Source organism: Stigmatopora nigra, chromosome 4 (genome assembly GCF_051989575.1).
Source record: "Stigmatopora nigra isolate UIUO_SnigA chromosome 4, RoL_Snig_1.1, whole genome shotgun sequence".
Lineage (NCBI taxonomy): Eukaryota > Metazoa > Chordata > Actinopteri > Syngnathiformes > Syngnathidae > Stigmatopora > Stigmatopora nigra.
This window is the reverse complement of record NC_135511.1, coordinates 8,941,118-8,964,691: the sequence shown is the minus strand read 5'-3', so window position 1 is coordinate 8,964,691 and position 23,574 is coordinate 8,941,118. Positions and strand designations below refer to the sequence as shown.

General features: G+C 38.4%; 3 protein-coding genes across 7 annotated transcripts in view; 2 read left to right on the top strand and 1 right to left on the bottom strand.

The window, feature by feature from the left end:
* LOC144195716 (growth hormone receptor-like) overlaps positions 1-11,465 on the top strand; it is an 11,705-nt gene extending 240 nt beyond the window's left edge. The window contains exons 2-8 of the mRNA XM_077715529.1: positions 5,530-5,850; positions 6,630-6,808; positions 7,713-7,872; positions 7,966-8,056; positions 8,134-8,203; positions 8,521-8,750; positions 9,123-11,465. Coding sequence (XP_077571655.1) covers positions 5,530-5,850; positions 6,630-6,808; positions 7,713-7,872; positions 7,966-8,056; positions 8,134-8,203; positions 8,521-8,750; positions 9,123-9,801 — 1,730 coding nt within the window. The 3' untranslated portion in view covers positions 9,802-11,465. The remainder of the gene's footprint in view (positions 1-5,529; positions 5,851-6,629; positions 6,809-7,712; positions 7,873-7,965; positions 8,057-8,133; positions 8,204-8,520; positions 8,751-9,122) is intronic.
* Positions 11,466-14,286: 2,821 nt separating this feature from the next.
* On the bottom strand, positions 14,287-17,445 carry LOC144196092 (selenoprotein Pa-like). Of its 2 annotated transcripts, none has more exons than XM_077716084.1 (5): positions 17,351-17,445; positions 16,716-16,926; positions 16,347-16,559; positions 15,828-15,945; positions 14,287-15,671 (listed from the first exon to the last, which is right to left on the bottom strand). In XM_077716084.1, the coding sequence occupies exons 2-5, from the start codon at positions 16,919-16,921 to the stop codon at positions 15,387-15,389; spliced, it is 822 nt and encodes a 273-aa protein (XP_077572210.1). In that variant the 5' UTR covers positions 16,922-16,926; positions 17,351-17,445; the 3' UTR covers positions 14,287-15,386. The 2 variants fall into 2 exon arrangements, with proteins under 2 accessions (XP_077572210.1, XP_077572211.1); XM_077716085.1 differs by having other exon boundaries at positions 16,716-16,934; positions 17,351-17,365.
* Positions 17,446-18,992: 1,547 nt separating this feature from the next.
* LOC144195828 (zinc finger protein 131-like) lies at positions 18,993-23,253 on the top strand. 4 transcript variants are annotated; one of them, XM_077715679.1, is made up of 9 exons: positions 18,993-19,120; positions 19,940-20,075; positions 20,385-20,486; positions 20,741-20,885; positions 21,015-21,120; positions 21,208-21,393; positions 21,679-22,054; positions 22,158-22,288; positions 22,438-23,253. In XM_077715679.1, exons 2-9 carry the CDS (start codon positions 19,958-19,960, stop codon positions 22,984-22,986), a joined length of 1,713 nt encoding a protein of 570 aa, XP_077571805.1. In that variant the 5' UTR covers positions 18,993-19,120; positions 19,940-19,957; the 3' UTR covers positions 22,987-23,253. The 4 variants fall into 4 exon arrangements, with proteins under 4 accessions (XP_077571805.1, XP_077571807.1, XP_077571806.1 ...); XM_077715681.1 differs by having other exon boundaries at positions 19,010-19,120; positions 19,945-20,075; XM_077715680.1 differs by lacking the exon at positions 18,993-19,120 and adding an exon at positions 19,205-19,360.
* The last annotated feature ends 321 nt before the right edge of the window (positions 23,254-23,574 follow it).

The following is a 23,574-nucleotide window of genomic DNA, read 5'->3' as shown; positions in this document are numbered from 1 at the left end:
AGCCAATCCAAAGCCAAAGACTCTTTAGGGACCTTTTATCAAAATGTGTATCCATCATAATTTATTGTTTTCCATTAACAATATGAGTAATATTTTAATTTACATAATAATGGTATTCTAGTGAGACGGGCGTTTATTCTGACTATGGCTAAAAAATAGTGTTCTATAACTTGTAAAGATCTACTGGTGTGATGAAAAAGCACATGCAGGTGAAACATAACCTCTGTGGTTGAGCTAATAAGTTTGCATCAGGTCCTAAGTAAACAGTCGCAATGTCAGACTGTCTGCACGTGACTTATCAAACATTAACACACTCGATTAAAGGCAACACTTTATCACGTCTTATGTCAGATGTGAGTTGCAGAATGCTGTGTTTGCGCAGATGCATGTGGAAAGGTTCACTGTTGAGCAAACGCAGCAATTTCCTGATCGATAAATAAAGGTGGGGGGTAAACACATGGACAGCTTGGGCCACTCTATCAAAGTCCAGTGACTGCTCAAATCAGGGACATTGGGAGTCCGCCTCCCACTATACAAGTAGAAATATCTAGGTGAAAGAATGATGGAAATCTAAGATTGCTGTGGGAGACTTCTAGAAATTGGGCATTGTTTTTGACTACATCGGTACAAGATGTTGCTTCATTGAACTGCAGAGTATGTGAATGTTTCTTTTGTACTCTTGTAACAATTCCATGAATGTTTTGACAGTAGGAGTAGTTTTGAGTACAATATTGCACGCACATCAACTGCACAATCCAAATTTGATCCAGGAAGTGTCTTAACACGCCAAAGTTATATTTTATTTTTGGTTAACCTTGCATAAGCGACCAGCTGAATATACACTTTTGTTGAGAAAATACCGTATACGTTTGCTATAAATGCATTTTGCCATTTTTGCATCTTTATTTGGAGACCCCACAAATGATTATGGTTTGCTGGTTTGTTTTTTGGGTGGAAGTAAAAAAAATAAGCATTTTAGCATAAAAAATACATATAAAAACAATGGTATGTGTCCTTTTCCGTTTCTTGAAAATCAATAGAATTGATGGCTACCTGGCCACAGATATTTGTTTAACTCTTTCTGTCTGCCTGGCTGTTGGACTCACAGCATAAGTACACAAACATAACCTGGACCGTTTTCACAGAATTTGATAGAGTTGAGTAGCAGAAGCAATAAAAAAAGGCAAAGCTGGTAATTTTAGTGGTTTGGCTGTTCTTTTATTTTTTGTTCCTTCTGTCTCACATGCTTCCAGTTGAAAGTTAGAAGGGTTCAACACCATGACACACTCAGAGGCAAACAAATTTACAATACGGTCCTCTCAAAAACGGCTGTTTTTGATTTTTGGATAGAACAGTGTAATGTTAGAAAAAAGAAATGATATCTAACGTCGTCACAATATCAAGATTATTGACATTTTTAACATTTTCCTAAATAAATCATATTTCTTTTATTATATCATGCATTAAATATATTTGTAATAAATAGGCTACTTATCATTTGTATGCAACTTAGTATTACAATTGAGGCTAAATTATTATGTAACGCAAACGTTTTAACTTGTTAAATGTTACTACATACCTGCGCCATTTAATATACCTCTGCCGTTTAATATATTAAATGGGGGGTATGTTAAACAGGTATAAGGAGACATGAGGAGCACACATTTGGCAGCTGGTTCAATGCAGGTTTTTCTGGGTTGGGCGTTGCACTCTAGAGGTATGAATTTATGCTTAGGAGTGTTCTTACTTGAGACACACCAGCATCGAAATTACTTCCATTCAGTTCACTAACAATTTACGATTTGACTAAATTGAGGCCAAAAAAGTCAAAATGTCCCTGCTCTAGGCGACCCTTGTGAGGATAAGCAATTCGGAAAATGAATGATAAATATTTATTAAGGGATTTTGTGGGCATGTGATGTGAAACATTTCAAAAACTGCAAAAGAAAAAAAAAACGTCTCAGTTTTACTTGGTTATTATAAACAGATTTTTTTTTAGTATTTGTGCTTCGGTCCAGAAGCAAAAGGACATTTGGAGACAGATTGTTTTTTTCTGAATTTCCGGAAATTAGTGTTTTTGTTGTTGTTGTTTCATACCCACCCTGTTTTTGTCAGACCTAACTATTGATGCTGTTGCATGACAGTGTTCCAGACTACAAAGGTGGTAACCAGCAGCAACCACAGAGTCTCTCTCGCTACTCAGCTTTTATACGCATTTATACAGAAACAAGCGCCATGAAGACACCAATTACGAGGTCAAATAAAATTAAAAAATACACGGCGGTGCAAAAGTTGGAAATTGGCTAATAAAACAATCTTGTAAGAGAAAATGTTGAAAAGGTTTGACAGAAATGGGCTGGCATATACCATGCCACCTCCTTGTAGACTATATATAAGTTATTCATTCATTTGTTTTCTCAACCACTTTATTCTCACCATGGTCACAAGGGGTGCTGGAGCCTATCCCAGCTGACTTCGGGCCAGAGGCGTGATATACCCTGAATTGGTGGCCAGCCAATCGCAGGGCACGAAGAGACAGACAACCATTCACACTCACTCATACCAAGGAGCAATTTTGAGTGTCCGAAAGTGTAGTAGAATTGAGCATTACATGCAGGTATTAGAAGAGGACATTCTAATCACGGATATAAAGTCTGCTGCTCGACCTTATTTTACCTTCAACATTATAAAGGGTTATCAACTATTTGCCATGTGAATCATCACTTGTGACACACAGACAGCTATGTGGCCAAACCTGACTGTTTGCAGTGTGCAACAACCGATTCAATAAGTGGCCCACCAAATCCTCAATTTCAGTTCATTCCACTTAGACCAGGATTCAGCCCCCCGTATTCATGTTTGAACATTTTTGCTCAGACCTCCACAAGGAATTTGACAGTCTATTCTTCCCAGTGAGACAATAGCATGTCTTGAGGGGATTTTTTAAAAGTCTAAGCTCAGATGCTTTTTAGAAGTTATTTCTATGACCTATTTACATTGGATTGTTTTTATCTTGTTGGAAGGCCTCTTTAGCACCCTTTGAGTGCCTTACATCAATAAATGTATGTCAGTCCTTGTAATTCATACTTGTTACAACAATCCTCCAGTCTATTCAGTTCCAAAAGGTCTTCCAAACTTCCAAGAATAAACTTGAGGGGCAGTTTTTCATTAGACTTTGCTCTACTTATAAACTTGTGTTACCCAACTTTGTGCTGCTAAGACAAAATATATCTGATATTTAAAATGGAACATTGTCACTTTACATGGAGAAAATGCATGCAAACAATTGACATACTATACATATACATGATTATAGAGTATACTACATGCAAGTTTTTTTTTCACGTGCCTTTAACGTCATGTTTGAATTGATTGTGCAAAATGAGCTGGAAGAACATTAACTGCTGTTGCACTCACTAGCACGGATCATTTCACAATATTGTCACTGCTTCGACCCATATGCGGCAAGCGAAGTGCCTCACTTAGGTCTTAATGGGGAAAAGCCAAAGTTTAATATGAAAAATGGTTTCATGGTGTAAGACGTCAATAACCTTGTTGTACAAATTGATAAACTCGTACTCTGGGACTTGGTTTCTTTAACACAATGGAAAGTAGTGTAATTTTGAATTGTACTTTCCTTTTAGATTTGACTAGGGATTTTTTCAAGACAGAACTCCCTATGGTTTCATACTATTTTCTTTGAGGTAGTTGTTCTTTGTAGGGTTGTTACAATACAGGAATCTGGATCGAATGGTTAAGCAACGATCCAATGAAATAGATTTTTTGAGACGTAATACATCTATCAACATTTTCTTTTATATTCATTTTTTGAAAGAATGGTTTTTATTAAATGTTTGACATGTCACATTCACAAAGACTCAAGAATGTCAAAGTCATTTGTAATTTTTATTGCTTTAGACGAAAGGCAATTTGTTGTTGTTAAAAATTCATCCTCACAATATAAAATTGGTGAATTACACCAAAATGCATTTCATTGTCTCATGCCTTCTGGCTTCTCTTGAATACAATTGTTCTTTTTAAAGTGCCAATTGCCATTAAGTAAATACCGGTAACTCCATTCTCTGTCGTTTTCATTTGTTAACCTTTCCTCATCTTATCTAATTTTCTGGACCGCTTTATCGTCATTAGGGTTGTGGGAGGTGCTGAGGCCAATCCCAGCTGTCTCCGAGCCGGAGGCGGGTGACACCCTGAATTGGTGGCCAGCCCATCGCAGGGCACAAGGAGACAGACAACCATAAACACTCAAACTTATACCTAGGGGCAATTTATAGTGTCCAATCAACCAACCATGCATGTTTTTGGAATGTGGGCGGAAATCGGAGTGCCGTTCCAATTGTTACTGTTAAATAAAATCCAACCAGCTAACATGAACAAGTCTCTTTTTGTTTAAAAAATAAATATCTTTACTAAACCCTTGTCAGAACAAGTTTGACAAGCTTGAAATGTGCTGAATGTTACCACCCTCCCCTTAGGGTAAGATGTTTAAACTCAAACTAATGTATAGTTTCACTGTGTGGATTTATGAAAAGGTTTGTATGGTCGAAAAGGTGTGAGGCATTGGTTGAGTGTTAAAAGAGATTAAAATAATCCCTTATTCATGCACCTATCAACATTTTGAACCTCGGAGTGGCAATTCTGTCTCATTTTGTGAGACGATAGTATCCTTAAACATGTTCAAGCGGAGTTAAAACCAAATATTTACATTTGATAACACGCAGGCACGGGCTGGGATGTCGACAATGATCTGTGAGTTTACAAAAAAAAACATAAGCGCTAAGCGAACACTAGGAGAAAAGATCTTGCAGGTTGAGGGCAAGAAAGGAAACAGAGGGAGAGAATTTCAAACCAGCCAAACAGGTTTGATGGAAAAGCAGCCAAAGTGGTCTGCCTATGTCCGTAACGAAATGGAGATGACGGAGAAGGGTGCAGCGGTCAGGAATGCGATTTATGAGATTAAGCAGGCATCGAACTGAATATGAGCAGAAGTGTGGAAAAATAAGGATGGATTAATGGATGGAAGAGGTGTGAATCCTTCACTCAAATAATGATTAATTTCTCCATTCACAGTCTAAGGTCCCTTTGGGGACAAACGATAAAAATAGTAAACAATTATAACTGATCTGATATAGTTCAATACAAAATGACAATTTTATTCCAGATACTTTCAAATATTTTTCAAAATCCAACCATATTTTAAAAAATATATATATTTTGTGTCCAAAGAAGATAAACGCAATAATTAACATCATGAAACACGATGAGAGAGGTTTCATTTATGAACTGTCCATTTATCTCCACATTTATTTCAAGCCAGTCATTTTTGTTTTTTAGTACTGCAACCTGAAGCAGATGTGGTAATCAACCATGAAGTGCAGAGGCAGGTTTTGACTAATTATCTTCAGTTAGCCGAGTTCCTCAGTTCCAGTCGCAAATGGACCAGTAACAAAAAAAAAGCACTGTAATATACATAAATATGTGATTGCCTTTCCCTCTGCTTGTGTGTCGTAGGTCCTGTTGAACCTCACTTCACTAAGTGTATATCCCGGGACCAGACAACATTCAGCTGCTGGTGGAGTCCTGGCAGCTTCCATAACTTGTCAGATCCTGGAATGCTAAAGGTCTATTACCAGAAGCATTTGTTTATTCCTCCTTCAAGCTCTCCCAGCAAGACTGAATGGAACGAGTGTCCACAGTATTTTCACTCGAGGAGGGAGTGTTTCTTTGATAAAAACCACACCGTCATCTGGACCCCCTACTGCTTGCAACTGCTTAGTCGAGATAACATCACTTATTTCAACACAGACGACTGCTTCACCGTGGAAAATATTGGTTTGTAGCATTCATATGGATTTTTCTAACTATGACCTCCTCTTAGGTCTGCCGTAACCAGTGACTATCCTAAACTGTTATACTTGACTATTCATTCATTCATTTTTCATACCACTTATCCTCATTTGGGTGCTGGAGCCTATCCAAGCCAACTAATAGCACCAGGCGAGGGGCACCCTGAGTTGGTGGCCAGGAAATCGCAGTATACTTGACTAAATAAATCATAACCTGTTAATGAGCAATGCTAAATACTCACTCTATTTTCCTGAATGGCATCCAGTGTTGATTTAGTAATGAGAAGGATGAAACTGAAATCTTAAATGCATTTATTTATCTGTCCAAATGTATCAAAACAGGTTTGGCATACTTTAACAGAAAATGTGGACTCAATGTTAAGGGAATATGTAACTACCTCATACCGCACCTTCTTTCATTTGTTTACCACTTTAAAAAATGCAGCACCACACTAAATGTCACATAGAGCAAATATGCTGAAATATTGATCATCTTGTCTCAATTTATTCACAAATGGGCCTTCTGTGGGCCTGTAAGCAGATACCCACAAAGTTATTATTTTGAAATCATAAACAGTATAATCATAACCCAAAATATATTACTATTCTGTAATTAAAATAAAATAATTTCCATGTAGATTCTGGCATGTGCAATATGTGCGGCTTGACATGTTGGCATTCCTTTTCACATGTTTGTTTTGATGACTAAATAAATGAAAAATATTGAAACACAGTGCATATATTTTTTGTTGTTGTTTTGAGCAGTACGTCCTGATCCCCCGGTTTCTCTCAATTGGACCTGCCTGAATGTGAGTCCTTCGGGGCTCAATTTCGACGTCTTGGTGATGTGGAAGCCGCCCCCCTCTGCAGACGTGTCAATGGGTTGGATGAACATTGTCTATGAGGTCCAATATAGAGAGAGGAACAGCTCCAACTGGGAGGCAGTGAGTCATCTCTATCTGTTTTGAATTCCCTAACACATCTCTAAAACTCTAAAACATTTATAAAGCTAGTAAACAACCTCAATGTTTTTGTGCTGCATTGTGGAAGTTGATGTGGAAGATCAAATCAGGACACAATTTGGTGTTTCCTTCCCTTAAAGCCCTGTCTTTTGTTGTACTGGAAGTTTGAGCAGGGCCTCCTGGGAAAGCATAGAATTACTTGAGGAAGTCAAGGGAGGGAGCACTTGGTTTTAGGTCATGGGACCTAGTGAGGACTCAATGGTATTTTTGCCTTGTTTGCTTATCATCCCATGGAAATCTTTATCCAGGTTTACATACCTGATGTATACCTTTCAAAATGTAAACACTATACATCTAGTGAGATCAATAAAAGGCATCCAAGAAAACCTAAGGGAAAAGCATCTTCCCCTCTAACATGATTTGTTGTTTCTTCAATGGAACTGCACCTAAGCCATAAATCATGCCCTGCCTCTTAAACTAAATAAACTCAGAACAGAATGTCTTTTTATAACATTTCTCTTGAAAATTTTCCCTGCCCCTTTACACTTTCTTCGCCAATCCCCAACTTAACCCTGTGCAATTCGAAACCCTTGAACGTTTGAAGACTTTAGTGTCATGTATATTCATTTAATTTGTGTTAAGGTAATAAACCCAGGTTTTAGATTACACATCCTTATGCTCACATGAACATTGCTTATCTAATTGGTATTTTGTTATCTTATTGTTCTCCTCTGATTGAACCACTTCTGTAATTAATTAATTAATTTCTTAAGTAGTTTGCATCCCGTTTTGCTTATCACTTATGACATTGTCTTTCTGTTTTATTGTATTGTGCAATATAACCTATTTTTGTGAACCTCTCTCACACCTGTGCATTTTTCTTTAGCTGGAGGTTCAGCTGGAGCCCCAAACCCAACAGACAATCTATGGTCTTGATTTAGATAAAGAATATGAAGTGCACATTCGCTGCAGGATGAAAGCCTTCACCAAGTTTGGAGACTTCAGTGAAACCATCTTCATTAAAATGTCGGAGATTCCCGCTAAAGGTAGCATGTGGCACAGTTTTTTTATGCTTTTATAGTATTGTTTTCTTATGTACTTTTCAAACTAATATAAAAATGTTTTTCCATTTGTTATAGATTCATTTTCCCTGCTGACATTAGTTATTGTTTTGGCTATTGTGGCTGCCGCTATTCTCATTATGTGGATTGTTGTTTCACAGCAGCAGAGGTACTATTTCAAATATACATAAAGGCATTCACATGTACAGAAAATACCTTGTCAAGTAATAAAATCATTCATTGCAGATTAATGGTTATTCTGTTGCCACCGGTTCCAGCACCAAAAATTAAAGGCGTGGATCCAGAGCTGCTAAAGGTATATTTTTGTGGGTGCTTTTTTGTTTGTTGTTTGTGTATATCTGTGTGTGTTTTTTTTATTATTATTGTACTGTGTTTGAGGACCAAACCAACTATAACTTGAATTCATTTGTGTTCAATATTAATTATTATTCATTGATGGGTCCAAAATGATCAACTTATTGAGAACCTCTGCTCTAGTACATTAATGATAAACACTTAAAATTATAAATCACTTAGAATTATTATAAACCTTGTGGAAGATTTATACATCTTACATCTCATACACTGGATCTCATTAGATTGTAATTTAATGTCATGTTATCATTTTTTCAGAAAGGGAAGCTGGATGAACTGAACTTCATCCTTGGCAATGGAGATTTGATTGGTGGCCCCATGTATTCACCGGATTTTTACCAAGATGAGCCATGGGTAGAATTTATAGAGGTGGATGTGAAGGATTCGGACACTGGGGAAAAAGAAGATCTCCAGGCCTTAGACACTGAGAGGCTCCTGAGTGGCTCTCAGCCTGCCAGACACCGAGCGGGGTGCTCCAACTTCCCCAGGTACATTTTTTTTATATCTGAGGTGAAACATCGGAAAAAGTTGTACAATTTTGTTAAAACACAGGCATATAAAGCAATATTTTTTGAATGTTTCCACTCAGAACTATTTAGTTCCCAAGTACTACCATAATGAACACCTGTAAAATTTTGTAGTACACCATGTACTACTATTGTTCAGCAAAAACAAAGCCGGGATTATTTCCTAAGATAAACGCAGAAATGACAGAGGTGATCATTATCCAAAAAAAGAAAGGTCAAAGATCAACGGTGTACTTGATTCAATGTCATTGGCAGGTACAAATCAATGTATCTCTGCCTACGTTTTTACAGCATTCTTGTCAACATACATCTCTATGATTTTGTCCCAATCAGCTTTCCCGACTGCGAACGTGCTTACAACCTGAACGGTCCCAATGAAGACGCCAGCGCCACACTCACTTGCATGTTGCCGGGCCAAACTAATGACAGATTATCTTCCCACTCCATTAACTCAGAGCGAGGCGAGAGGCTTCCCGTGTCCTCTCAAAGCAGTGCTCCTCAAACTTGGGTCAACACGGATTTCTATGCCCAGGTCAGCAACGTCATGCCCTTTGGGAGTGTGGTGCTGTCCCCTGGACAGCAGCTTCGAACCCAAGATTGCGCACCCGCCTCAAATGATGACGTTAAGGAGGCCAAAAAATATAGTAAAGAGAATAATAAGCAGAAGGATCCTCAGTTACAGCTCCAGATGTTGGAACCAGACACGGGCAGCCGGACTCAGCAAATGATCCCCCCATCTTACTGTTTTGTACCCCCCGAGTGCTACCAACCCAACGAGCCCCAGGCGGCAGCGGAAGCCTTCCAGTCGCCATATGTCTCCCCCGACTCCCCCCAGACGCAATGTTTTAGCCCCGTGGCGGACTACACTGTAGTGCAGGACAGTCAGCGCGGTGTTCTCCTTGACCCGCCATCTCTCCAGTCTGCGTCGTCGTGTCTATCACAGCACCCCCTCAAAGTTGTGCCCACAACAGGGTATGTTACACCTGACCTGCAGGGTGTGCTTTCGCCATGAACGTAATACGTTTGGACGAGCATGTCAGATGATACTTAATGACACGCAGCAAGTCGAACATGCGCTTTCTGTCTTGCATCGCCCTCAGATTATATTCTATGTGCTTCTAGTTCTGTTTCCTTGCAAAGATCAGAGGAGCGATATTTTATAAGCAGTGAGGAATAGTTTGCCAGTAATTCTCCAAGTCTTAATCTTGCGGAAAAAAGAAGCAGTTGCTTTGCTTCCAGGCAGCCAAGGAAGAAGTAGTCACCATTATTTATGGTACCATTACAATGAAAAAACAATACTCTTACCAGAGATGTAGATTTATCATTAATCTGTTCAATCTGAGCAAGAAGCGGTGTTTTTTTAACCCGTAAAATTGTGTTTTTAATAGTCCATTGTTTCTTAGCCAAAGTTTAATCTCAAGCATTTTTGTTTTGTTTTGGAATTTGTAAAAACAATTAGCTGAAGTCCTATGAAAAGTCCTACTCTGCATATACAGTATAAATGATAATTTTTGTGGTGCTTGTCTTAGCTGACTATGGGCAAGAAGTATCATTGTCTGGCTACTAACCAGTAGCAAATGAAATATACCCAAAGACATCACTTTCATTTTAAAATTTGGCTAGGGCATGAAAATCAAGTATGAGTATATGATACAAATTAAAATAGACATTTTTTGTCATAATGATAGACTTGCTTTGTGTTGCCTCGTGGAAGGCTTATGTGGGTAAATCAATGGCCCAAAGGATGTTGCCAATAACGCTGACCAAAGGGGAAAGTACAACACATTTTATGGACATTTATGGCAGAAAGGAGTTTTCCTCTTAATCCCAGCCTTATGTAGTTTCATTATACTTTCATGAATCTGTAAAGACGGATTAGTTACCATGCCGTCAGAACTGTAGCAACAGCTGCTGTTACGCAGAACCAACACCAGCTCATAGATGACAAACTGACAATATTTTTTTCATGTTTTTAAATACGGTATGTTCATGTGTAATTCAGGGATGACGATGGATGGAGTGGAACAAATGTGATGGTATTTCATTAGATCTAAGTAACAGAAATCCAATGAATGATACGTTGTCCCTGATATGGGAATGATTCCCTGATAATGAAGGAAGTTCCTAGAAAAAAAACATCTTTGCCTGAGCTTCTTTGCGCTGACTGTGAATGTTCGGAAACTGGAATACGTACAGTATATGCAATGCAATCTGTGACAACCAGTTAAGAGGTATTACCTTCAAAACCTGTGCAAGCATGTCAGTGTACAGTGTTATTTGTAGGGGTTTGTGGGTGTGGGGTGTTTACCAGCTCACTCTATGTTCATTCTTAACATAATGCATATATTAATTGCAAACATTTTGCAGATGTTCTAGAGTAGACACTTAAAATTGAGCACTTTCTACGTGTTGGTCAGGTAGCATGTTCTTATGAAAAATTAGTAGGATTTCATACAAAATGTAGAGTTTACATTTCTTGCCTGTTTTTGAATGCAACATTTTCCTGGACAATTATGAAATGGTGTTTCTGTTTATATTTTTTTAAATAGTTTTCTACTTCAGTAATTTAATATAGGTTCATTTACATTCATAAAGGCATTGCCATATAGTTTTATTAGGCAGTGGAGTAAAGTATGTCAAAGGGTTAACTTTTGTTTTAAAAACTAATGCTTAATTTTGAACTAAATTCTATAGATGTATGTATATATACTGTATTATTAAGGATTTTCTTTCAAATGTAGTTTTTAATTGTTTATCGGGAAAACGTCAAATATTTTTAGTTTTATCATTTTATTTAGAATTTTAAACGTTTTTCCATTAAAACCATCTGCAGTATCAGATATTTAAATACCATGTACATTTAAATGGATACTCAATGAGTTTCTTATTTTCGTTAATAGAAATATGGATTTTTTTAATCAATAATCATCCGTTTTTGGAATTGTGCAATGTGATGTATGTATTTGATATTTTGGCTATAAAATGTATGTGTAAGTATAGTAGTAGAAAAACTAGCAAATTAACACTTTTTCAATGCTACCTGAGCTATGACCTAACCGAAAGGAACTGTGTAAGGGAATTCCAGGTGGGGTCTCGGAATGCAACACCTGTCTTTTGTCCAAGGAGAATTTTGCCTGTCACAATTATATGAATATGTCAAATCTGTGCTTTTGCTCAATTTTGTGTAAAAAAAAAAAACTTTGGTGGGAAAAGCTCTTTGTGTATTTAGTGTTTAGTTTCTATCGTTACACTGCAAACATTCTTGTGTTCCTCCTGCTTTGCACTTATTATTGATTCCATATTTCTGTGTTGGAGAGGTTTGTTATTGTAGTTGAGCCTCCAGATCCAACAGGTGACGCGATCCTGGTTCAGTCTCAGCAATAAGTTCAGCAGTACCCTGATTTATGCTTTATTTGGGGTTCACGTCCATGCCTTGTAAATCATTGAATTGAATAGAAATGCCATAAATCAGTTTTTTGCTTCATGCAACAAACTTGCGTTATTTTACAGTAATACAGAAAACTTTTTTTGCTGTTATATATTCTGCACGGTGTGACTAGTTAGCACATCTGCCTTACAGTTCAAAGGTAAAACTGATTATGAAACCCCAAGACATCACTACAAAATGAATAGATTTTTTTCACAAAGCATAATTCATATACTGTATGTCTGTATACATTGTTATGCTGTCTGTAGGTGTTTGCACTATTTGTGTTTAAATTACGTTTTATTAAATAGTTTTTAAATACTGCATATCAATTCTTATTATTTTAGCTTGCCTATACTGTTTTTCATTGTGTTTGTATTAAGCGAGCAGTGTTTAGTAAGATACATTTGAGTATAATTTGGTATAAAAAAAAACATGGCAATAAAAAGCTCAAAACAAGCACACTTTGTTTCACTTGTCAAGAGTGATTGAGTGACAATGAAAGGTTAACTCACTTTGGAGGTGGCTGATATACAGAATATTGTCTGCAATTAGATGTTAGACAGGTCATTTTTACACTATTGTGTGTGCAATTATTCTAGAGCCTAGTGATATTTTGATGAAAGATGAAAAATGTAAAGAGGCAGTATCTCAGAAGTTTGATTTTATACATCTCTAGTATTACCCTGCTACTCACAAAACGTTTTTCATCCTTCCTGTGAGTGTCTGTATGAGTGTACACTAATATGTTTTTAAAGTGCACAATGTTCTCTTGTTGCATTGTTTGTGTGTCTGAGTCTGGAATATAGGCTTGTTTGTGATCCATATAGAGAGGTACACCTTGTGAATTCGGTCAGATGTTTTCTATGTTTCAGACTCAGGCCGGATCCATGGTGAGGAAGCAGGAGGAGAAGGGCCACAGACCTCCGGAGAAAGCTTATTGGCCAATTAAGACAGACGCTGTGTACTGCTGCTCTGTATGGGGGCTGATTGAATCACACAGACTGCCATTCACCCGGACATTGAGGGTAATTAGCCATTAGTCACTCTCCCCCTGGTATTGGATCTTCAGCCCTATTACGCCCACATTGTCAGGGCACCTTGGCCTAACTCATCACTTCTGCTTGCTTGTTGACCTTTTCTGGAATACAGTCTTTTAGGACATGCAGATAGATACATGGCACCAAGCTGAAAGTGATGTAATATGATTTCTTGACGGACAACATGTCATTACTGAAACAAGTAATATTGGATGGTTCTATTATCATTCATATATCAGTATTTTTTAGCAATAATAGGCCTCAAGTTAAGCATTTTATCAACTGATTGAAGGCCCTGTTATCAAGTGTCTTTTGAAATTGTCCACACTGATCATGCTGTGTTGTGAGTTAGGTTTGATAATATTTTTTGTCCTGTATGATCTGTCAAGGATCGCTATCATATGAGTACATATATGTGGTCAACGCTCAGTTAAAATAAAGCAGTAAAGAGTAAAACAGCCATATCTGATTGGAGAGTAGTACTTTAGCTGAGTAATGACTTGTTGACAGACAGGGTTTTTATAGATACTGTATAAATAGTGCAATGTGTTTGCCATCTGGTGTACACCACCAAGCATAAAAGAGAGGTAAAAAGACTTTTTATCCCTCATAATGTGTTGATAGGTGTATCCCACTTTGGAAAAAAAGGGGGAAAAATCAATGTAATATTTGCTACTAGAATATATGTCGAAATTAATATTTGGCTGTATTTGCAAGTTGTGATGGCAGTAAGCAGTGCTAAAGTGTCAATTGTACAATTTTTTTACATGATCCAATTATTTCTATTTAATCTGAAAGTGTTACTTTGATCACAGTTCTTTAAATTCAATATGTGGGGAGTCCACTTTTAACTGTTGTCGGTAAATAGATCTTTGTCTTCATCTACTGGCCACATTTGGTACATTGCCAGTCTTACAAAACAAAACAAAAAGAATTACACACACATTATCAATATATACACTTCTCTTCCTCTCTCGATCTATTTTTCATGTTGGCAACTCTTTCAAAAAGGAGGAAGAAAACAAAAGAAGCAAGCCAATAAAAGTTTATTCTACTGTCCTTTCACATATAATTCCCACCTTCTCTTTTCAATACATTTGTCTGTGTAGACATCCGATTTTTGGGTGACATTTGACCTTCCCACAAAAACCATCATTTAGCAGAGCTTGTATTAAAATGCAATTTCCTTCCATTCTCCTTTTTGTGACAGTGAAGACTTTTGGCTCTGATAATCTAATAATATAGTACAGAGAAGAAAAAGTTATGTGGTTGTTATAACTAGTCAAAAGCCAAAAGAATTGATTCAGTTTAGTTGGTACTATATTGCTGTTTCCATCTTTACATGTTACATTTGTTTGTGGTATTTCCCACATTTGTTTTTAATTCAGGGTTAGTGATTATTAGGTGTTCCACAGAAAGTAATTGCCAAGAAATGATTGTTCACATTGATCTTTCAACATATATTAATTATGAAGCAAATTGCGAAGAATTGTTTTTGCAGCCCTATATGAAAAATGGAAGCTGAATGAATTATTTTTACGATTTAGTTTGATGGTGTCATAAAATGTACCTAATTATTTATCTCCTTATGGGATTCTGACGGATCATTTTTAAGAAGGACTGGTCTCCCACATTCCATAATGACTGATCTCCCACCCCTGACATCCTAACATCACCCAGATGCCACTAGAGCGTAGTTTCTGCACCTGGTTTCATAAAAGATGCAAGGGTCCATTTGGGAGAAAATGACTATTTGGAAATATGGCGACCCTACTAGACGTGAGCTGCGGTTTCTATACGAGAATGACATAGTGGCCAGCTTTATAAATGACCTCATTCTCAGCTCACAACCCCTGGTGGTCAGGCTCACTGATCAGGCTTAGGCGGCTGTCAGTCAGTGTGTGACGGGCGTCACTGTCAGGTCTCACTGATGTGATTGCCCTCGTCCGGCCCGTGTCACCGTCACGTGGCGGGTAACGCCTCTTGACAGTGTCACAGGCTTAGCTCACTGGCCTCGCCGATTAGCCTCCGTCAGTGTCAGCATCAGCTGGATGCTAGATCAGGGACGCCGTCTGAACCGGCCGTCCAACGTCAGCCATGTTTGTGCTTTCACCTTGACTTTGCAGGGCCTCACGGCCGCTGCATGATGGGTAGCCCCTGTGCCTCTTGAGGCATTGCCTGGAGCTGCGCCTCATGAGCGTGTGGCTCTACACTGTGTTGACTTTGGTGTTGCACCTCGTGGTTTCCATGCTGATGACCCACACTAGTGTCGTGGCCATGGTGCACATGCTGATGATGGTGGTGATGATGCCCATGATGTTGGTGAGGATGGTGTCCAGGTTCTTCATTTACGGCCGGAGCAGCAGCGGTACTCTCTTCTCCATTTACTTGACACTCTGGTGGGATTTCAGCACTCTATGGAAGTTTTACATGACAAAAGTTCAGTTGTTTTTGGTCAATAGAGAGAGAGAAATCGGGTCAATCACAAAACCGAAAGAAAACAAAATGTGAGTTAATATATATATTAAGATGAGAATGATAAGTCATGTGCATGCTTTACTGTCACCATACCTCATATGTGCAGGGACCACAAAAGCGTTTGCAGTATGTTTCCTTGATGGCCTTCTCAATGTGGCCCTGGCCAATGATGGAATATGGCAGTGAAATCTGGTGAGTGAGGCGTCCACATCTAATGGCAAAGAGTTAAAAGGGGCAAATTTAGGGATATTGATGAATTTCTGTTCATACAGTGAAGGCCTAAGACATTTGATCGACACTGCATCAAGTGATAAAGAATTAACCCTGGCTTGCATAAATAGTGATATTTCATAACTTCCTATAATTGACTCTTTGGGTGCTAGTGACAATGCTGGACATTTCATTTCACCAATGTATATGGATGGCATTTTTGCTGTATTATGGCCAGACAAGGCTTGGCTAGAAAATAAAGTTATTATGGCAATTATGGCTGTGCTAGCTTCCTTGTTGTAGTCAGGCTGGGATTGGCTTCAGCACTCTCGATGGTTTCAAAACTAGTTTTTGAAGTATTGTCGTGAGCTTGGCAATTTGTACAAATCCGGTTATTCAAACCTGTCGTAGATGAAAAAGTCATCCTTGACTCCGTTTAGAAGGTTCCACACATCCGGCTGTTGATCTTCCTGTTTGTAGAGTGCAATGTTCTTTGACACCCTCGTCTCCAGCATGGGATGAAGCTGTTGTGCTTGCGTCCCCTGATGGTTGATGACCATGTACGTCACTTCATTCAAACCCAGATTCTCCATCTGCAGGCGCAGGCTATCCATTCTAGATGGGGATAGTATAAAACAAGTGATATAACACATTTTTATATAGCTTAGAATTAAATCTTTTTTCAACTGGAAGCTTCAAAGTGAAACATAATACATATTGTGTCACTGGTTGAATGGCAACAACTGAGTATGACAAATATACATTATATACCTGGATGCTTGCACCAAGCAGAACAGTCAGCTGGCCTGTAAAAGGGCCACCACTGTCACCTTTCCCATCGCTGTCCTCATGGGCTCCTCCGAACCGATCCTCCAGTCAGGTGGTGGCTGACAGCGCGGCCCCCCGACCCCTTCACTCTCTGCTCCACCCCCATGGAGCAGGCAGAGAGCAAGGAGCAGCCTAAGGCTCGCCCACATGCTTTCTGAATGTCTCAAAAAGAGAACATTTATTTATTATATACACTATATATTAACAGCTGATGTGTTCATTATTATCTACAACATGACTTTAATTTTCAGCAGTGTTTTGTCAGCATCAAATATTATTCACTAATAGCATAAAAAATAAGCAATTTTCCTAGCTGTACCAGTGTGAGAAGATACAAAATTTTACTCCGAAGAGTTACATTTTATAACAATGCTACACTACTTTTAAAGTAAATTTCAGCAAAAAAAATTATTATTCTTATTATTTTTGCATATCTATGCAAGTAACAAGAACAACAGCAAAATTTTGATTAAAGCATTTAAGCAGTCCAAACATATATTTTAGATTAATGTTTGGGGGAAATCGCAAATAATAAAGCTATAAATACTCCAAAATGTCCTTTAAAATGTGTCTTATACCTGTTTGTTGAAAGGTTTCCTCTCCACGTCGTTTAGTTGCAGCAACCCCTTGTAAAACAACAAGTCTGCCTTAGCGGCTCCCCTCCTTTTATAATCTGCCTGTTTTTGTCTGGACAAAACCAGGGCAAAGGTTGAAAGATGAACTTTTTTTTTTGGCTGATGGAGCACTTTTTGACCCCATAAAGTCGACACCTTATATATCAAATGATGATATGCACTTCTATTGTAATTTCAAATGCTATGCATTTTTAATAGGGGTAAAAAAAAAAAGTTTAAAAACAAGTTGTGCAACACAAGGTGGATCACTGGACGGTGGACAGCATTTTTGTGCAAAGTCCCTTTAGAGACAGGCAACCTATTTTATGCTTCTGGAGCAACTAGCATAACTGATTATTTTATAAAGAAAGTTTGGGACATAGGTCTTTCCATGTTGAGTCTGCATAATCTCCATGTTAGTATGCATGTTAGGTTTAATAAAGATTTTAAATTGTCAAGTGTAAATGTGAATGCCTTTTTGCATTTTTTTTGCTCATATGTGCTCAGCAGCCAAATCAACTGTGGGGTTTGATCCTTGAATAAGGCATACCTGTCAACTGGTACGTTCTCGCCGTAATTGGTACAACTGAAAGCCCATTTTTATATTGGTACGCTGTACACATGAAAATGGTACGCTAAACGGTGATTTTGAGAAAAAAAAATAAATTAAGGCACTTTCTAGCCATTTTTCACCATCCGCCATTGTTTCTTCCCGGAAACGCATGTCTGCCAAGTGATATATGTACCGGCGCCTCTGATTGGCTAAAAAAAAAAGATCATGATAAACATTTCGTTTTGTAACACTTTCACCATGTGATTTCCGTTTCCTGTTCCCTTGTTTATGTTTACTTTCATTTGCAAAAAATTACAAAAAAGTAAAGTGGTAAGATTTTCCATGTATTTATACATATATGTAAGGGCGAAAACAAAATTTGGTAAGATCACAAATGGTTCGAGGTTGACAGGTATGATAAGGTAAGAGCCAAAACAAAATAAATGGGTATTGTACTAAGCAGACATACATTTTATGGTCTAAGAACTGGTAAGATTTTTTTGAAGTCTTGCACAACAGCAGAAAAGTGGACCCTATGTAACTGATAAGATTAACTGGGACAGTAACAATTCAACTATGTTGTATAATTTTGAAATAGATCTAAAGACAAAGTTCTTTAGGTTCATTGTTCGTAAAGCAGATAGGCCCAATAAGTAGAAAAGATCCAGAGTGAAATGCATGTGATTCAGGGTGCCCTGCCAAGATAGATGATTCCCAAAGGTCAATGTAACTTATTGACAGATGAAGGCGCCATGCAGGACACATCAACCTGTGCGAGCATTTAGCTGACCAAGTAAAAAATAATGCACCAGGCGCTCCCTAACCTTACTCTTTATTTGCAATGTCTGATACAGTATAGTGCAAATTTTATTTATCAAGGAAACCATGTGGTACATTTTTTCTTTTAGCATTAATGTCATATTGCACCCTGTGCAAAGACAATGGGATTTTAAATGAATACATTTTTTTCTATCAATAACAACAGCAAGCGACTCATTTGTATGTCGCCAGTAACTAAGGCAACGAGGCGTCCTTAACACCGCAAAGGCTTCTGGGATACCGAGGCCTTTTTGTCCAACGACCGCCCTTTTTGGAGAAAGCTACAGAAGCACAACCATGCTACATGACTCGAAGGAATTATCACCCTAAAAACTCTTTAAACTGCCATTAAGGACGCTGAGGTATGACCAACCATGCCTTTTGTCGCATGCTATGACTCACAGCACTCAGAATCGGAAAATGTGTCTGGGAAAAGGTGTATTTTAATGCGCGGTTTGATGACGTAATGTTGATTGTCAAACACGAAATGGCGAGCATGCTAAGGGGCCCGTCTTTGGTATTTGTAAAACTCTGCTGGGGTTTTATGGTTATTTTGACCATCTTTTATCACAGAGATGGGCGTTTTTATCTATTTGGAACAGGTACGTTGTTTTGGATTGATCCATTTTAGTGTTTTGCATCTCAGCGCGCTAACATTGAAGTCAACGACTGATAATGCTAGCATGATGTTTTCCTTTTTGAGCCACTATCAGTCTGTTAAATGGCATTTTCCTGGGGTTTTAATCTGTTTTATATTTTGTCTTTTGCTTAGATAACTAAGTATTGAGCAATTTTCCAATTTAGCTCTCTGGGATCGGAACAGAACCAGGGGCGACAGATTAAAAGTTGTTGTTTCTAATGCCTTGTTTATCTAATTACTATTATTTTCAAACTCTTCTCCCTAGAGAGTTTTAGGTATTTCGTGCATTTTTCTAAATGTTGGAGTTGTTGCATTCATGAAATCAAAATACTCCTACTGAGGAGCGTTGCACACATGCTTCTTTTTAGTTTGTGAACAAAACAATATTCTATAAAAGTAAAGTAGAGTTATGTTTTTAAACAGCTAGTGTATTGATATTGATTGTACTTTTGCACTGATATGTACTTGGTGATGTGTTCACCAAGATTTAAATCCACGTGTTACCTTTTTTCTCATAAATGTGCTCTTTATTTTGTCTTAGTAAAGAATCCAGAGAGTAATGGCGGCTGAAGTCAAAGAAGACAATGAGTTCCCTGCTCATTACAAAGCCATGATGGACAAACTGAATGAACAGCGAAAATTGGACCAGTTCACAGACATCACTTTGATTGTTGATGGTTAGTGAATTAAAAACATTCAATATTTAATGGACGTGGGACAAGTGGCCAAATCTTATATCCTATATTTGATGTATTGTTTTTAACTCTACCGCTCCTTGTATATCAAAGACATCAAACTTATGTTGAGAAAGCATATTCAATGTATGTGTTTCACTGCACTCACATAAACATGCATAGTTTTTATCCGGATTTTGCAGCCTTGACACCTATCCCAATTGAGCAATGAACCACACGATGCAAATTACGCCTTTGTGTTGTACATCTGCAATGGCCTAAATAATAATGATATCATAATTTCTCTTTTAGGGCACCAATTCCGAGCACATAAGGCAGTGTTGGCAGCATGCAGTCAGTTTTTTCACAAGTTCTTCCAAGATTATACGCAAGAACCCCTGGTGGAGATTGAAGGTATTTTAAATAAGGTCTTTCATGCTTAAAATGTCATTACAGTCCGGACTGGGCTAGCCTCTGTCATTTTGCATGTTAGTAAGACCAGTGTTTACGTGCCTTAGACTAATTCCAAATATTCTGTAATGTCTATGTGTTAAAGCCATTTTAGGAAACTCGGGTATTATATCATCAGGAATTCCGGAAAGGGAAATCCTGACAAAATTGTCTAGTCCTAACCTCCACTACTTTTCCATTTTGTTCTTCTCTTACAGGTGTAAGTAACATGGCATTTCGCCAACTGATGGAGTTCACGTACACAGCTACGTTAGCTGTCGCCGGAAAGGAAGAAGCCTTCGACATCTGGAAGGCTGCCGAATACCTTCAGATGCAGGAAGCCATCAAGGCACTCACAAACAAGTGAGTGTTTGAACGGCACTCTGCTTAAAAACTGCAATTATTCTAGTATATTGTGATTCAGGATATTAATAGAGAAAAAATACCACACAAAATGTGTACAAAATCAAGCAAACATGACTTTTCTTGTAGAATAAATGATTATTCCGTCACACCAAAGAGCAGCAGTGTAAAGAGAAAAATTGCCGAGACATCTTGTGTCATCACAGAAGTCCTACCCACGGTGGAAGGGGAGCAGGTTTGTATTTTTGCATTTGTCACTGATAATAAAACTTTATCTGAACGGCAATTTCATTGAACACTTGACCTGTATGTGTTCTCATAGGTGGAGATAGAGATGATAGCAGACGGTGCAATTGAGGTGGAGGAGTCTGGACTGGAAGAAGTGGTGGACGCGGCAAAGAATTCACAGTCAAATGACTCCGCTTTAGCTCTCCTTGCTGATATTACCAGCAAGTATCAACAGGAGGAATCATCCATACAAGTAATGAAGAAAGAAGATTTAGAAGAGGTGCAGTAAGATTCATGCTGTCCAATCTACCGTAAAATCTTAATTTCCAAGTTGATGGTGACTTATTTTTATTGTCCAGCCAGAGTATCTTTGTTTTTATTGAGATACCCTGCTATATAAAACAAATTACATTTCACATCATGAAGTGAAAAATACAACACTCATAGCTTAAAGTACTACTACGTTCGGAAACTTTTATCTCACAATTGAGTTGAGATGGTTTATTCTATTTTTTTTCTTTGAGTATTAAAGAGTGTTGTGTTGTGCTTCTGTCTGTTGTTACAGGAAGTTTTGTATCAGGAAGAAACAGTTACTGCCTCTAAGGTGCTGGAGAATGCTAACCTAGCGCAAGTCCAGTTTTCTCAACTAGAAAAGTCTTTCCGTTGCAACAAGTGTGACCGAAGCTTCAAGATGTACTACCACCTTAAGCAGCACCTGAAAACGCACCTCAATCTGTTGAAGAAGCAGCATGTTTGCAACCATTGTGGCAAAGCCTACACGCGGGAGGGTGCCTTGAATCAGCACCTGAACACTTTCCATTTTGATGCAGAAGAGCTGGCACAAAACCAGAAAGCCCCAAAGAGAGTTCACACTTGTGAATACTGCAAGAAGCACTTCGACCACTTTGGACACTATAAAGAACACCTTCGAAAGCATACTGGTAAGATGAAAAACAGATTGTCAGTTCTGGCATTTGAGTCAGTCATGTTACTGTACTTCATTTGTGGTTTCATTTTGTTTGTCTTTCTTTATCTTGTATGTAGGCGAAAAACCATACGAGTGCCCAGACTGTCATGAACGGTTTGCGAGGAACAGCACCCTCAAGTGCCACATGGCGGCTTGTCAAAATGGCGCCGGAGCCAAGAAAGGACGCAAAAAGCTCTACGAATGCCAGGTACGCGACAACATAGGTATCACATGTTCATGTAATGATGTAGGGAAAATGTCAATTAGAATTTGTGTAAGTCCTCCGTCTTGGAAAATCTATCAATTTAAGTACCTGGCGATACCTGGTTAAGATTTTTTCCCCCTCTTTCTCTGCAGGTATGTGGCAGTGTGTTCAACAGCTGGGACCAATTCAAAGACCATCTCGTGAGCCACACTGGAGATAAGCCCAACCACTGCACAATGTGTGATATGTGGTTCACTGACTCCCAAGAGCTAAAGGCCCATCTCAAAGACATACACTCCTATGAGGAAGAAAAGTCGACTGATGAGGTGGTTGTCACTGATACCGCAGCTACAGCAGCTCTCACTATCACCACGCAGAGCATCGAGACCACAGAGACGGTGTTACTGGATGACGGCATCCAAGTTGAGCATGTCACAGTAAACCCTATTGAGGTGATTGAGATGGAGGAGACAACGACAGTCATGGTGGAAGGCGGAGGTGTTGCAGAGATGTGCGAGGAGGATGTGGAGAGACTGAAACAGGCCGGCTTACAGATCCAAATGGTCCGTGTGTCCTCCAAGGAGGTGGTGGAGGAGGAGGAGGAGGAAGTGGTGGCGGCGGCGCCGCCGGCTGAGATGCAAGTGGAGTTGGACGGGGAGATGATGAACGTGGAGGAAACAATACAAGCAGTGGTTGTATGAAAATGCAACTGAGCCTTGCATGATGGATTCTTTTTGTTTGTTTTTTTTTTAAATCACATTTGCAACTTCTTAAACTGACAAATTCAGGTCAGTGGTCAAAGATAAAGATTTGTCAGGTATTTATTTTAAAGCTGTCAAAAATTCAGTGATCAATTTTTTCCTTTCTCATTTGGCAAAATTATTTTGCTAAATATCTTATTTCTGCAGCTTTCTTCAAGCTATTTTTTGTAGCAAAATTCACTAGAATAAAATATTGGCCGAACATAATTTTCATTGGTGTCACATTGTCACATTACTGACAGGTAAATTTTATAGATTGGAACAATAAAACAAATTATGGTGGAATAAATCTTGTATTAGGAAAGGAAAAATCATGAGACGATCACAACTGGTGACTTGTCTCAGAAAATAGGTGGTTGGAAATAACTTTTTATTAATGAACTGTTCCATTTATCTGCATGGTACAGTTCATATTTTTAATTTTTAATGGTGTGGAAGTGAAGTTTATTACTGCCGGCTTTGGGTAAAATGGTAAGTGCAAAATGGTGCCTTATATTAGTATTAGGCACAATCAAATTTGAAGAATCC

Bases quoted from the DNA above. Each gene is read 5' to 3' on its own strand.
- LOC144195828 (XM_077715679.1), top strand. From the start codon at position 19,958: ATGGCGGCTGAAGTCAAAGAAGACAATGAGTTCCCTGCTCATTACAAA. The intron at 20,487-20,740 runs GTATTTTAAATA...CTTCTCTTACAG, and splicing joins ACCCCTGGTGGAGATTGAAG to GTGTAAGTAACATGGCATTT. The intron at 21,121-21,207 runs GTTTGTATTTTT...GTGTTCTCATAG, and splicing joins CCACGGTGGAAGGGGAGCAG to GTGGAGATAGAGATGATAGC.